Source organism: Pinus tabuliformis, chromosome 3_1 (assembly GCF_031772625.1).
Source record: "Pinus tabuliformis cultivar Carrire ecotype Pingquan chromosome 3_1, CPIR1, whole genome shotgun sequence".
In the NCBI taxonomy this organism is placed as follows: domain Eukaryota; kingdom Viridiplantae; phylum Streptophyta; class Pinopsida; order Pinales; family Pinaceae; genus Pinus; species Pinus tabuliformis.
In genome coordinates this window covers 54,862,298-54,876,331 of record NC_142301.1, presented here as the reverse complement: position 1 = coordinate 54,876,331, position 14,034 = coordinate 54,862,298, and the positions used below count along the sequence as shown (strand labels likewise).

General features: G+C 41.8%; 1 protein-coding gene across 2 annotated transcripts in view; it reads right to left on the bottom strand.

Moving 5' to 3' along the window:
* The window catches only part of LOC149185742 (uncharacterized), a 552,948-nt gene that overhangs the window by 531,489 nt on the left and 7,425 nt on the right, over positions 1-14,034 (bottom strand). For both annotated transcript variants that reach the window (XM_089410789.1, XM_089410788.1), the window contains exon 2: positions 3,668-3,754. In XM_089410789.1, the coding sequence (XP_089266915.1) occupies positions 3,668-3,754 (87 nt within the window). The remainder of the gene's footprint in view (positions 1-3,667; positions 3,755-14,034) is intronic.

Here is a 14,034-nt window from a genome sequence, read left to right as displayed (position 1 = left end):
CAAGGACACTGCATGGGCTCATTGTGATGTGATTGATGTAAAAATGATATGCAAATTTTGCAATAAACCTATTGGAGGTGGGGGTATTCTCATATTGAAACACTTGGCTGGGATAAGCGGTCAAGTAAAGCCATGTGAAGCACCAAATGAAGTGTTAGGCCTTGTTAGGGCATAATACCTTTCCAAGTTTGAAAAGTTTGAGGAGAATAAGGCTAGGGAGAAGGTCATCCAAGATGAAATTTCAAGGAAGAGAGAATTATTAGAAGCCATGAAAGAGAGTGGGTATGATGATTATTAGATTCAAGACTCCTCTTTTATCCCTTCCACCAATGACCCCTTTCACTATGTTCCTCTTGCTCTTGGCCATCAATCTAAAGGAACAAAGAGAACAAACATCCAGAGTTATGTCTCATCCTCTGCAAACATTGACTCTGCTAATCCCACTTTCTCCCAGCCAAGTCGTCAACCCGCTTTGGATCAACATTAAAAAAACAATGCAAAGAAACTTCTTATCAATACATTGCTAGATGGTGGTATGATGCAGCTATCCCATTTCATGTTGCTCGCTCACCTTATTACCAAGCTATGTGGGACTCTATTATAGCTGCAGGAAAGGGCTTCAAAGGCCCTACTATGCATGACTTGAGGGGAGCTCTTTTGCAAAAAGAGATTTCTTCCATTGATGAGTATTTGGCTGAGTATAGAGAGTCGTGGCTCAAAACAAGTTGTTCCATCATGTTAGATGGATGGACTGATGGAAAGAACAGCACTATCGTTAATTTCCTTATTTCTTTCCCTCAAGGAACCATGTTTTTGAGATCAGTTGATGCATCTGATAAGGTGAAGGATGCAACCCTTCTATTTGAGCTTTTGGATGAGATTATTCAGGAAGTGGGGGAGCAAAATGTTGTGCAGGTTATCATAGATAATGCCTCAAACTATGTTCTTGCTAGAAAAATGCTTGAGTCCAAATATAAGACCATATTTTCGACTCCATGTGCTGCACATTGCATAGACCTCATACTTGAGGACATAGGCAAAGTGGAGAAGGTAAAAAACATTGTAGAGCATGCCAAGTGCATTACAAAATACATCTACAACCACTCATGGGTATTGATCCTAATGAGGAAAAACACTAGGGGAAAAGAGCTTGTTAGGCCTGCAATTACAAGATTTGCAACTCACTTCCTCACATTGCAATGTCTCAATTCTCAACCAAAAAACCTGCAGAAAATGTTCTCTTCTGATTATTGGACTGAATCTCGGTGGGCTCATAGACAAGATGGCAAAGACACCAAAAAGAAAGTTTTTGATAATTATTTTTGGAAAAGGTTTGCAGAGCTTGTGAAAATTACCGAGCCCCTTGTTAAGGTGCTAAGGATGGTGGATGGGGAAAAATTGGCCATGGGCTATATTTATGAGGCTATGGGTCAGGCAAAGGAGCAGATACGAGGAGCTTACAAGGATAGGTTAGCTAAATATGGTCATATATGGGAGATCATTGATAACAGATGGAACAATCAACTCCATCATCCTATACATGCAACTGGGTATTTTTTGAACCCAAAGTATCATTATAAAGCTCGACTAGGAGATCTGCAGGATGGGGAGGTCAAAGATGGATTGATTGATTGCTTGGAGTGCATGGTCCTTATCCATGCAGACCAGTTGGAAATACATAAACAACTTACTCTTTTCAGTATGGCAGTTGGTACCTTTGGAAAAAACTTGGTAAAGATGGCAAGAGATGTGGATCAACCAAGTAAAAATTCCAATTTGTTTTTCTTTTCAAGTTAAATTGTTTACAAATTTACAATTCGAATTATCTATAAATATTTGTAATTTGTAAATAAGTAATGAAATGAATTAAGTTACTAATTAATTTATTTTTCTTTGCAGCACATTGTTGGGAGTCATTTGGCAGCCAATGTCCTCAATTGCAAAAGTTTGCAATTAGAGTCTGCAGCCAAACTTGCAGTGCTTCAAGTTGTGAGCGCAATTGGTCTATTTTTGAGCACATACACACAAAGAATAGAGAAATTGTTTGGAACAAAAACGATTAAATGATCTTGTCTTCGTGCAACACAACCTTCGACTAAGGAGGAACCAAATGATGAACAGAACACCTGATCTAGATCCCATTGTGTTGGACGATATTGATCCAACATCAGAATTGGTGGAGGAGACTAAAGATCATGTGTTTGATGTTGATTTTCATATTGACATGGCATTAGGGGGGGATGAAACAGATTTGGTAGCGCCATCAAAACCAGGATTAGTAGCCGCATCAAGCAAAGTCAAACAACCAATGGAAGGCACTAGTCGTGCAGCTCGACAAACTCGTGCTTCCATTAGGTCCACTTCTATTGTTATTGGTGGCAATGTTACTACTGAGGTTGTAGATGAGGATGACGCATCCTCAGACACTAAACCAGATGATGTCTATGTAGCTCCTATTGATGATCTTGTGTCTAGTAGTGGTGATGAATTTGATGATTGATCATGTGTAGACTTGTAGTCTTGTAGTAGGTCAATGGCCTCATAGCTTGTAGCATTGTTTTTGGACTTTATAGGCCATTTGGAGCGTCATTGCTTATGTATTTTGTCAATCATATGTATTGCACTTGGTGCCATTTTGATATATTCACCTTCACATGGTATATAGATGAGCAAACTTTGCATATTTTTTCTATTGGCTTGGAGGCATGGTTTTAAAATGTAAAAATAGTTTTTTTTCATTAAGAAAATAATTATTTAATGTATTTTTTAAAAACTGGTTCATTGAGATCTGACCAGTCTCGGTTTGACCAGTTCCGGTATGAAACCTGGTTTATTAGGTGGACCGGTCCAGTCATCGGTTCCAGTTTTTAAAACTATGTCATCAACACATATATAGGAGAGAAATAGATTGATAGAAACTTCCATTAAATGTAGGAATTAATTCACCATCCCCATTGGGGTACATTCACTATAAACTCACACCCTACAACTATGTGTTTTCTATTAGTTGTGACTCCTACCTACGTGTCATATTTTTATACACACACTATTTACAAAGGGATGTTTAAAATTGAGTCAATTCAGATTTGTTTTCATGTTACTATTCTTACACATTGTATACAACTGCATTTTGCTCCATTGTTGCTATTCTCGTTTGCACTTTTTAAATAATGTTTTTAAGCTATATATGTATCCACCTTACCATGACACTTCTAAATACAAAATGCCCATGAAACATTCAATATAAAGAGACCAAAAAAAAAATTTAAGCCACAAGCATAGCTACAATGAATCTCATTTCGATTATTCAAATACCCTTCAAATATATTTTAACTTTCAATGGATTCAAGGATCTTACTATAAAATCTTTCAGGAAAGATGAACATAAATAATTCTCTCTCAGAAAATTTAATTTTTGCAAAGACATTTATCTAGTTAACATGTCAAAGTCATAATTGTCAAACAGTTCCCAATTGCCCAGGTAATAATATATATTATAAAGCAACTTCAATCTTCTGCTTGTTTGTTAGAAAAATAATAATACCAAATTTGTTATTTAAATAAGAACAGGTCTCCTCAGAAAATTACAGCCCCCTCTATTTCAGTTATCAACATCAATATCTAACCATTTAAACATATGCAAATGTAATTTATAAAGATAAGGTACCATAAGCTGACTTGAAACATCCTCATCGAGCAGGTTATTAAGCCTTTCACAAAGTTCCTGAGCCGCTTTGTTTGTGAAGGTTACACACTGGAAAAACAAACTAAAGTTAATGCGTCATCTTTCAACTCATTTATGTGCATTTAATCAAAAAGACAATGTATAGAAATCAATGGCATGGACTGCATATTTGAAACTAAATGCCACTCCAACAAATCTCTCTTTCAATTAATGAAGAAAATTCTGTGTAAAAATTAAGAGGGATATCAATGCAAGTTATCTTAAAAAGCTTTTAATGACCCTAGATTTTGGATACTACATCTATTTACAACCATATAAAATATAGACAATGAACATAACTACACTTTCTAGGTATGCAAAGACACTCAAAATTGTTGAAAATTTGAATAGCAACGGACGGTATTTTTTATTTGAAACCATAAAGAAAATTCATATTTGTCAACTCTACAAGTCGGCCCCACTTAGGGCTAATTAGCCCACGTCACACCCATACATATTAGGCATCGTTGGCATTCATTTGATCATCCATCTATCATCAAGTTCAATCTGCAATTGGAAGTGAGATACCACACGTGCGAAGATCAGAAGGAAGACTAGTTTGAGCTAACTTTTCTCTTGGAGCTGTATTCACCGAGATTGTTTTTGGGTATATTGGCATCTGTTCAACCTCTGTTTGATCATTTGGGAAGGCCGAAGATGTCAGGAGTGCATTGTCTTTTGTTGACTGAGATTTAGCTCATCTATTTGGCATGTTGACTTGTGTTGACAGCATCACTGGACTGGTGGTTTGACCAAAGGTTTGGACTGTTTCTTGTTGACTGTTCTGTGGCTACTTCAGAGCCAAATTTCGGCCTTCCATCTCAGTCACCTCAGGGCTGAAATTCAGCCTCACTGTGCAGACTCTTACAGTTGACCAGAAGTTGACTTTTCTCTCTCCTGTTGACTGGTTTTGACTGGGACTCTATTGAAGTCAGATTTGGATTTATTGGAATATTCTTGATGTACTTTTGATGGACAGAATCTCTCTCTCATAAGGAAATAATTTTGGTTGGGTTTTCCCCTTGTGGGTTTTGCCCTGGCTGTGAGCTTGGTGTCTCTTGTCTACTGTTTATGGTCTACTGTGATCTCTGTTTACTGCTCTAATTGAATATTTGTATGGTTGAAGTTTTTCATGTGTAACTACTTGATGATTGGAAAATAAAATGAGGACTGTTAATATCATTAGAAGTGGTTATCAGTTGTGAAAAACTATTCTAGTCCTAGCTTCACTAGAAATTCAACAAAAAGACACCCGCACCATAACAATAGAACTAGAAAGGGACCTATTACCACAAAATCTAGCAGGGCCCTAAAGGGAGAAAACCTACGGGACAACTACTAGACTAAGTGACAACAATGGGACAAAGGCCCACTGTCAACACAGCCAAGGTCCCCTGCTCTTTACTGACTTTCACCAATGAGAGGAGTCATGGTATGATTGTGATCACCTATAATAGATATTCTAGGTTTGAAGGTTCAAGGTGATGGAGCTAGCGCTCATTTGAGGAAAGGCCCAATAAAGGAATGACGCTTCAAAGAAGCAAATGCTCTCTAAGAAAAACCCTAGAGAAGAAGTTACAAGACCTAGGGTTTTGAGGTTTCTCGATGGTAATAGGTATTCACAAGGTCAAGGCCCGAGAGGAAAAAGGGCTTCTTATGATTTATTCCAATGAATACTAAGCTCATACAACACTAAAATAAGTCCCCAAGGCGAGAGAGAAAGACCTAGGTTTTCCCTCTTAGAATAGCACCTAGGACAAGAGATTTTATGGATGAAACTCGGGCGGATGCCCACCAAACTTGGAGCATAGGTAGCCTAGACCCTGAGCTTGATGTTTGGACCCTCGTATTCCCAAAAAATCACCTACCTAAAATTTTGCTGCAAGCCCTAGAATTCTGCCCTACCTTTAGGGGGTCGAAATTTAGGAGAATAGTGCCTAGTCCTTTGGGCTATGGAGTCCTATATGCATTAGATTGGCCAAATTTGTCCTCAAGGAAGTCAAAAGTTGATGTCCTAGCTACCAACCTTCAACAATTACCTACTATAACAATATGGAGTTTCATGAATAGGAACATTCATTGCATGTTATATCATGAGTAACATATGCAAGAGCCAACCAAATAGCTCCCAAAAAATTTCTTCAACAAAATTAGGACAGAATAGCATTTACATTAGTTGCAGCAATTACATACATTATGTTGGAATTTCTAAGTCTATCCATTAGAAATCCTCCATGTACTTTCTGATTTATTCCTTACTACTTGTTTTGATTAATTAGCAAGTTATTTACCATGTAAATACTGAAAATAAACACAAGTACATGCTCAACACATTACAGATCATCAACTAAAGGAAACAGAAACAAGCACACAAATGACACCGTTATTTTTCAATTAATGTCCCCGGAAAAACCCAATGCGGGAAAACCAGTGCAGCTATCTGAGGGTTTGATTTATTAAACAGTTTCTGAATACAATCTGGGTGCCAAATCCGACTCACCTAACAGAGAAAAATCTTGGCAGTAGTACCTCTCCTTCGGAGACAGATGCTCCAGCTAAAACCCCGGATAAACACTCCGGCAACTCCTCAGCTCCAATCTGCCCCACGAAAAACCCTAGCGTCAGCCTCTTCTACCCTCTACATCAGCCTCTTCTACCCTCTACGTCAGCCTCTTCTACCCTCTGCGTCAGCTTTCACGGCAGTCCCAACAGTTCCCGGCAGTCCCGGCAGTTCCGGTTGTTCCCGACAGTTCCGGCTTCTGCCCTCTACGTCAGCTTTCCCGGCAGTTCCGACTTCTGCCCTCTGCATCAGCGTTCCCGGCTGTTCCAACAATTCCCAGCAGCTCCGTCAGTTTCGGCTTCTGCCCTCTGCGTCAGCTTTCCCGGCAGTTCCAGCTTCTGCCATCTGCGTCAGCTTTCCCTGCTGTTCCAACAGTTCGGTTATTCCCAACAGTTCCGGCTTCTACCCTCTGCGTCAGCTTTCTCGACTGATGCGTCGATCCTCCCGACACTCTCCTCTGCGCTTCTGTATTCACTGCCCCTCCGCTGAAACTCCGGATCACTCTCTCAACTTTCTCAGCAAACCCAGCCCCAGAAAGTCGAAATCTTGATCTCTTGGTGTGTTCTCCAAGTGACCCTCAAGCCTCCTCTTATACTTTTCTCGTTAACAGATCAACAACCGAGATTAAGTCCCTAATCAACAGCTAAGATTAGATCTGGCTTGATCCATGACTTTTGGACCATTCTAACACAGTTTTATATTAATTCACATTAATATTTTAATTTCCCTAAGTTTAGACTTAGGGACTCCATTAAAAATATTAATTATTTTAATATCTCCCAAACTATTTAGAATCTACCCAAACCCTTTCTGGGTATTGGAGATCTCATGTGCCTTAGCCTCTCCACCAAATTTCGTGGCTAGAGCACATCCGATGCTACCCCAAATCAACACTCCCTCTTAGCGAGGACTGTGCTCTAACAATACTCCTCACTGAGTATTACTTTGATCATCCGGCATCGGTCCCTGATGTTAGGCCTGCTGCCCATCATCTATACTGTTGCATCCCATACTGCCACCCATGGCTCTGCCACTGCCACTGCTGCATCTGTACGACAACTCCCTCTGCATCTGTGCTGCTGCCCATGGCCCTGCCACTTCCGCTGTTGCATATGCATTGCATCCCCTCTCATCAAGCTGCCCATAGCACCGCCACTGTAACTGTTGCACTGCAACAAAGTTACTGAGAAGTAAGTAACTGATCTCCCAACTCTGACATCTCTGTCAGGCTAGAGACACTCCCGATGCTGAAGCTCCCTCTATCGCTGACAAATGCTCCCTCTCTGACCTCTACGTTGCTGCAACAACTCCCTGCATTTATCACCATTGCACACCTCTCTATGCCATCCTGCACTGGTGTCTCACACTGTTGCAGCCTGCTAGCCTCACGTTGTCCTAGGAATCCTACACTGCAGCTCTCTCTGTCGCTCCATCCTCATCCGTCTCTACCGACATCCACCAGTCCTACTACTCCTCTTCGGGGCTCCCATAGCCAGGTATAATTCAAGAGGCTGGGTACCTTGAGGACCCTGCCCCTCATCGCCTATAGTCTACCTGACTACAACTCGATGTCTCCCCACTTCTTCTAAAGTGGCACATGAGCACTCATGGCACAGTCATCGTTTGTCTACACTTCCTTCTCTGCCCTTGCTGCGCTGCCTTGGTCTCGAAGGCCTCTCCCTTACTCTTCTTCCTTGGACTTGGGTTGCATAATGACCCAGCTCCCCACAGCGAAAGCATTTGACCTTGGAGAGGTCCTTCTTCCACTTTTCTTGCTTACCCTCAGATGCTAGGGCAGCATCCACCTCCTCCTCCTTCTTGATTATGATCCCCTTGCTGTTGCTTCCCGTCTTGGTCACCCTCCTGATCTCTTCTTGGCAAAGAGTCGCCCACATTTCCTCCCAATCTGGAAGGGTTGCCCTGCCCAGTATGCTCTGGACAAACACCTCCCAATCTTCTGAGACTGCATTCAGGGCTGTTCTCACCATCAACTTTGGATCTAGTGTGGCCCCTATGGAAGTCAGTTGATCTCGAATCTCCTTCAATCGACCAAGGAAGGTGTCGATCTATTCTCCCTTCTGCATCTAGTATGACCGCAGCTGATTTTCTAGGAGCATCTTCCTCTGCACGGAAGTATGCTGATACAACTTGGTCAAGGCCTCCCACATCTCCTGTGTCGTATTCTTCTCGGCAATATGTGGTACTATATGATCCTTGACCCCGTCAAGAATGATACTCTTGGCCCTCGCCATTGCTTCCTCATACCTGTCATTGTCAGCTGGGTCAACTGGGACCGCTATCGTCTTCAAGGCGAAGTGCTTGACATGATTTTTGTCAAGTACGGATAAGATTCTGGCCTTCCAGACTACGAAGTTTGAGGCTCCATCCAGTCTGTCCTGGTCTCTTACTCCATGTAGTGCCATTTTGCTGCTCTTCTACTTCCCTCTTGGAAGTTCTCGATGTGACTCCCTCTGAGCCTCGATTTCCCTCTTGGAAATCCTTTTGTCGATGTCGAGATGCCCCCTACTCTGATCGTTTGTGCAACCGCACCACTGATCCGGATTTCTCAGCTAGAAACCCTCGGTAGCAACTCCCTCCTCCTTGGCCTTGCCTTGTTAGGTATTGTTCTAACAACAGTACCCCACCAGCTCCACTCTGCAGCTTATCCACAGCCTAAACCCCACAACCTGAAGATGAGAGCTCCTAGGCTCTGTGCAGTCCCAGCACCGGCAAACTAGCCCCCTAAGCCAACTGCGTCAGCCCTCCTGGCCTCTGTGTGGCTCTGCGTGAGCCTGTCTTTGCCTCCCTCAACCTCTGCGCAGCCTATTCTTGGCCCGAACTTGATGACGCAGGCAGTGCATCACCCCTTCCTTGTTGTTTTGCTGCTAAGAACAGCATCTGTCACTCGGGACCGTTGTTTTCTGCTGCTGCTGCTCTGCTTGGCTGATGTCCTCCGTTCTCCTGTGATCTGCAACCACCCTCTAATACCATGTTGGAATTTCTAAGTCTATCCGTTATAAACCCTCCATGTACTTTCTGATTTATTCCTTCCTACTTGTTCTGATTAATTAACAAGTTATTTACCATGTAAATACTGAAAATAAACACAAGTACATGCTCAACACATTACAGATCATCAACTGAAGGAAACAGAAACAAGCACACAAATGACACCGTTATTTTTGGACTAATGTCCCCGGAAAAACCCAATGCGGGAAAACTGGTGCAGCTATCTGAGGGTTTGATTTATTAAGTAGTTTCAAAATACAATCTGGGTGCCAAATCCGGCTCACCCAACAGAGAAAAATCTCAGCAGTAGTACCTCTCCTTCGGAGACAGATGCTCCGGCTGAAACCCCGGATAAACACTCCGGCAACTCCTCAGCTCCAATCTGCCCACGAAAAACCCCAGCGTCAACCTCTAGGGACTGCGTCAGCCTCTTCTGCCCTCTGCGTCAGCGTTCCCTGCAGTTCCGGCTGTTCTGGCTTCTGCCCTCTACATCAGCTTTCCCGGCAGTTTCGGCTTCTGCCCTTTGCATCAACTTTCCCGGCTGTTTCCGCAGTTCCGGCTTCTGCCCTCTGCGTCAGCTTTCCCGACGGTTCCGGTTGTTCCCAACAATTCCGGCTTCTACCCTCTGCGTCAACTTTCTCGGCTGTTGTGCTAATCCTCCCGACACTCTCTCTGCCTCTCTGCTTCTGTATTCACTGCCCCTCAGCTGCAACTCCAGATCACTCTCTCAACTTTCTCAGCAAACCCAGCCCCAGAAAGTCGAAATCTTGATCTCTTGGTGTGTTCTCTAAGTGACCCTCAAGCCTCCTCTTATACTTTTCTCGTTAACAGATCAACGGCCAAGATTAAGTCCCTAATCAACAGTTAAGATTAGATCTGGCTTGATCCATGACTTTTGGACCATTCTAACCCAGTGTTATATTAATTCACATTAATATTTTAATTTCCCTAAGTTTAGACTTGGGGACCCCATTAAAAGTATTAATTATTTTAATATCTCCCAAACTGTTTAGAATCTGCCCAAACCCTTTCTGGGTATTGGAGATCTCATGTGCCTTAGCCTCTCCACCAAATTTCATGGCTAGAGTACATCTGATGCTACCCCAAATCAACACATTAACATTTTCAAGAGAAAGATTTCATCAACAAAAGAACTTACAAGATAATCATGCAATATATCCATCCATATTCAAAAAGTAGCTCCAAGACAAGATCAAAAATCAGCTCCAAATATCATATGCATCCAAGATACTCCAATAGCTTCCAAAGAAAAGGTGTGAGTTCTTTTACAAGAGAAAAATTCAAGCGATGATGATGAGTTCTCACAAATACAAGTGATGATGATGAGTTCTCCTTTACTTCAGCAATCATCATTTGCTAAAATCAAAAGTCAGTCTGGGCAAAGGAACAAACAATTTCATTGAGCTATTATCTCTTAAACTTTTGCCATGTTGGGCCTTGGAAAAGGAATGCCGCTCTCTCCAAGTTTTTGGAGATTCACTCAATGTCATCAATTGGTTTAATATTATCCAGAGATGTCACTCCCACACTTTGTCTCCTATTCTTGATGAAATATTTCGTTTAAAACAGTCCATTGATTTCATTACATGCTGCCACATTTACAAGGAACGAAATGTTGATGCAGGTCGCCTTTCTAAGGAGGTCGTGCAGCAGGCTTATGGATTATGGCAGGTCAGCGAGTCAATAGACGGGATTGTTCAAACATACCAACGTCCTCCATATTGAGCTATGATACATACAGTTACAGTTTTATTTATATATGCTTTTAGATTGTTTTTTCTGTTTTCATCTACTCTTGGCAACGGTTTCAGTTTTGCCAAGTTTTTTAATATGTATATCTGCTATGATGGAATTATTTATATTTTTTTTGGTATTTTCTCCTCGCGTGAGGAGGAACTGTTTCCTGATGCTGGATGATCACAGGGTTGGTTTATACGGAGCCAGGATTTTTTAGTTCCACTTGAGTGACTGATAGGATGAATGCCTTATGGCATGTGCACATGTAACTTTTTATTATCTTAATAAAAAGTTGTGATTTTTTCATTGGAAAAAAATGATCCTCTTCTAAATCGAATTAGCATAATGAGCCCCCAAAATTATAAAATAATGTGCTAGATACAAGTCTTGGTGACAGACCCACCAAGTAGCTTCCATAAAAAATGAATAAATAAACCATCCCATGCAAGTCGAGTTTGATAAAGTTGCGGTGATGACAGGCTCTTGGAGGGCCTCGTTGAGTCCTCTAAATGCCATGATGTGAGAGAGGGCTCCAAGAAAGATGAATAAGGGTATAGCCCCTAATTTTCCACGCAAGTCATCATGTGGTGCCCCATAGTGGGTTTGGGGCACAAATGTTGGTCTCACAGGTCTCTTGGTGAAAGATAGACCTGTAAACTGCTCCAAACGAGGGCTCTAACAATGGTGCATGACCTCCCATGTCTTAGGAATGAAACAAACCTCCTTTGGGCCTTCGATCAGCTGCCCTGACCATGATAAGTCGATTGGGTCATGTTGGTCCAAGTGCACCATCTCATGAATAATGTGGGGCAATGAACAAATTGTTGAAGGTGCTAAGGGTGCTAAGGGTGGTCCAAGTACATCAACCTCCAGGGCAACATTTCCAGGCCCAACCCAAACATGTGGACAAGGGGAGGGTGTGTACCTAGGGCTTGTAATGTGCGGAAGGGAGTGAAAAATGTGAAATGGGAAAACGGGACTGCACTACCCAAATTGAGGTTTCCCAAGTAGTGCCCTTCCTAAAGCCATAGGCCAATAGTGGAGATCCCACGGGACTAGGGTTGAGGATTAACCCTCCATTTAAGGTGAGGGAACAAAACTACAGTCAAAATCCTTCTTTCTTCCAAGTCACCCAATAATACATGCCCAAAGAGCCCAAGGAAAAACAAGCATGAGCACCCGATTGCACAATGAGAAACATACCTTTAGTATTGGATTGCCCACCTTCAAACATATGCTCTCAATAAATGGGTGAGAGGACATATGACTGGCTCAAGGAGTGGAGATCAAATGGCACAATACATTGGCTACATTGGTGGTTGTCAGGGGCTGTTTGTTGTCGGCTGAAGACAAATTTAGGAGAAAAATTCTCCTATAGGGTCACCCACTTCTGGTGGGTAACAGGACCATTAAATCTATTAGTTAGTCTCTGGAAAGAATGTGTTAATGAAATCCAAAAATGCAATGCCACAATGAGCAACAATTTTGACAACCTAGCAACAATATTACATGTCATATGATAACACTTGAAAGATTCGCCAAGACTCCTTGAAAGTGGACCACACAAACATGAAAGAAAAATGTCAACACTAATATATGTTGGCCCTATGTTGGTCTCATAATTTATGTTGATATTCACAAGAAATAGCAAGGATTGAGTGGAACCAACAAGCAAACTAAAATTCTGCAAAGAGAGAAAACAAATAACAGCACTAGGGTAGCAATAGAATAGTGTAGCACTAGGACAAAGAAAAACCAACTGCAAGAGTGTTAGAGAGAAAAAGAACTCAAGAACAAGAGAGCACCTAAGAAACATGGCATGCTCCCAGGGCCTGTGTGTCTCTATCCCATGTGTCAAACACTAGACACGCTAGGACAGATGTCAGATATGTGTTTGACACATGTCAAACACGCATTATCCCCAGACATGTAAGAGTAACTAGAGGGTTTTTCTTTGCTTGTGATTTTTATCACAATCAGCAGTTCCACAAATGCAATCTATGGTTATCCATGGATATTTGCCAGAGATTGTTCCTAACTTTGTGTGTTTCCAAGTGAACCCCAAGCCTCCATCTTATACTTTTCCTGTTCACTCTTCAACAACTAAGGTTAAGTCTATAATCAACAACAAAGATTAATACATGACTTGATCCGCCTTCTAGATCATTCTCACCCATATTAATACCCAGTAATATTTTAATTTCCCTAAGTTTAGACTTAGGAACTCCATTAAAAATAACAATAATTTTAATAAAATACAATTTGGGTGGGATTTCACCAAGCGATTTCTGGGTTCTTTAAAACTCATGTGCTTTAGCCTCTCCACCAATTTTCATGGCTAGAGCACTTCTGATGCTATCAAAAACTAACACTCCCTCTTAGCGAGGAAAGTGCTCTAGCACCAATGTCCACCTACATGCTGCTCTGTTCTTGAAGCACCTTCTTTCTACACTGTTGCTGCCACCAACACTGTGTTGTTACTGCTTCTGTACTGTTGCCCATGTCACTGCCACTGTTGCATCTGTACTACAACGCCCTCTCAAACATTGCATCATTCTATTGAAAGGGATTTTTCAACATACCCATCTATTCCCGAAATTGAACAAACTTTGCTCTTCCTAGAGCCTTGGTGAGTATGTCTGCCACCTGATTTCCTGTGGGAGTGTACTCCAACTGTACCGCTCCACGCTGAACATAGTCTCTGATAAAGTGACACCGAATATCGATGTGTTTGGAGCGATCATGAAATATTGGATTTTCAGAGAGCTTGATACAACTCTGATTATCACAGAAGATCCTTGTCGCTTCCATCCTTCTCCTGAATAGATTTACAAGTAGTTTCTTGAGCCATATAGCTTCACATGTTGCTTTGCTAACTGCCATGTACTCAGCTTCAGCGAAGCTCAGAGCTACAAACTTTTGCTTCTTACTGCACCAGGAGGTCATCCCAGATCCAATATCAAAGCAATACCCAGTGGTACTT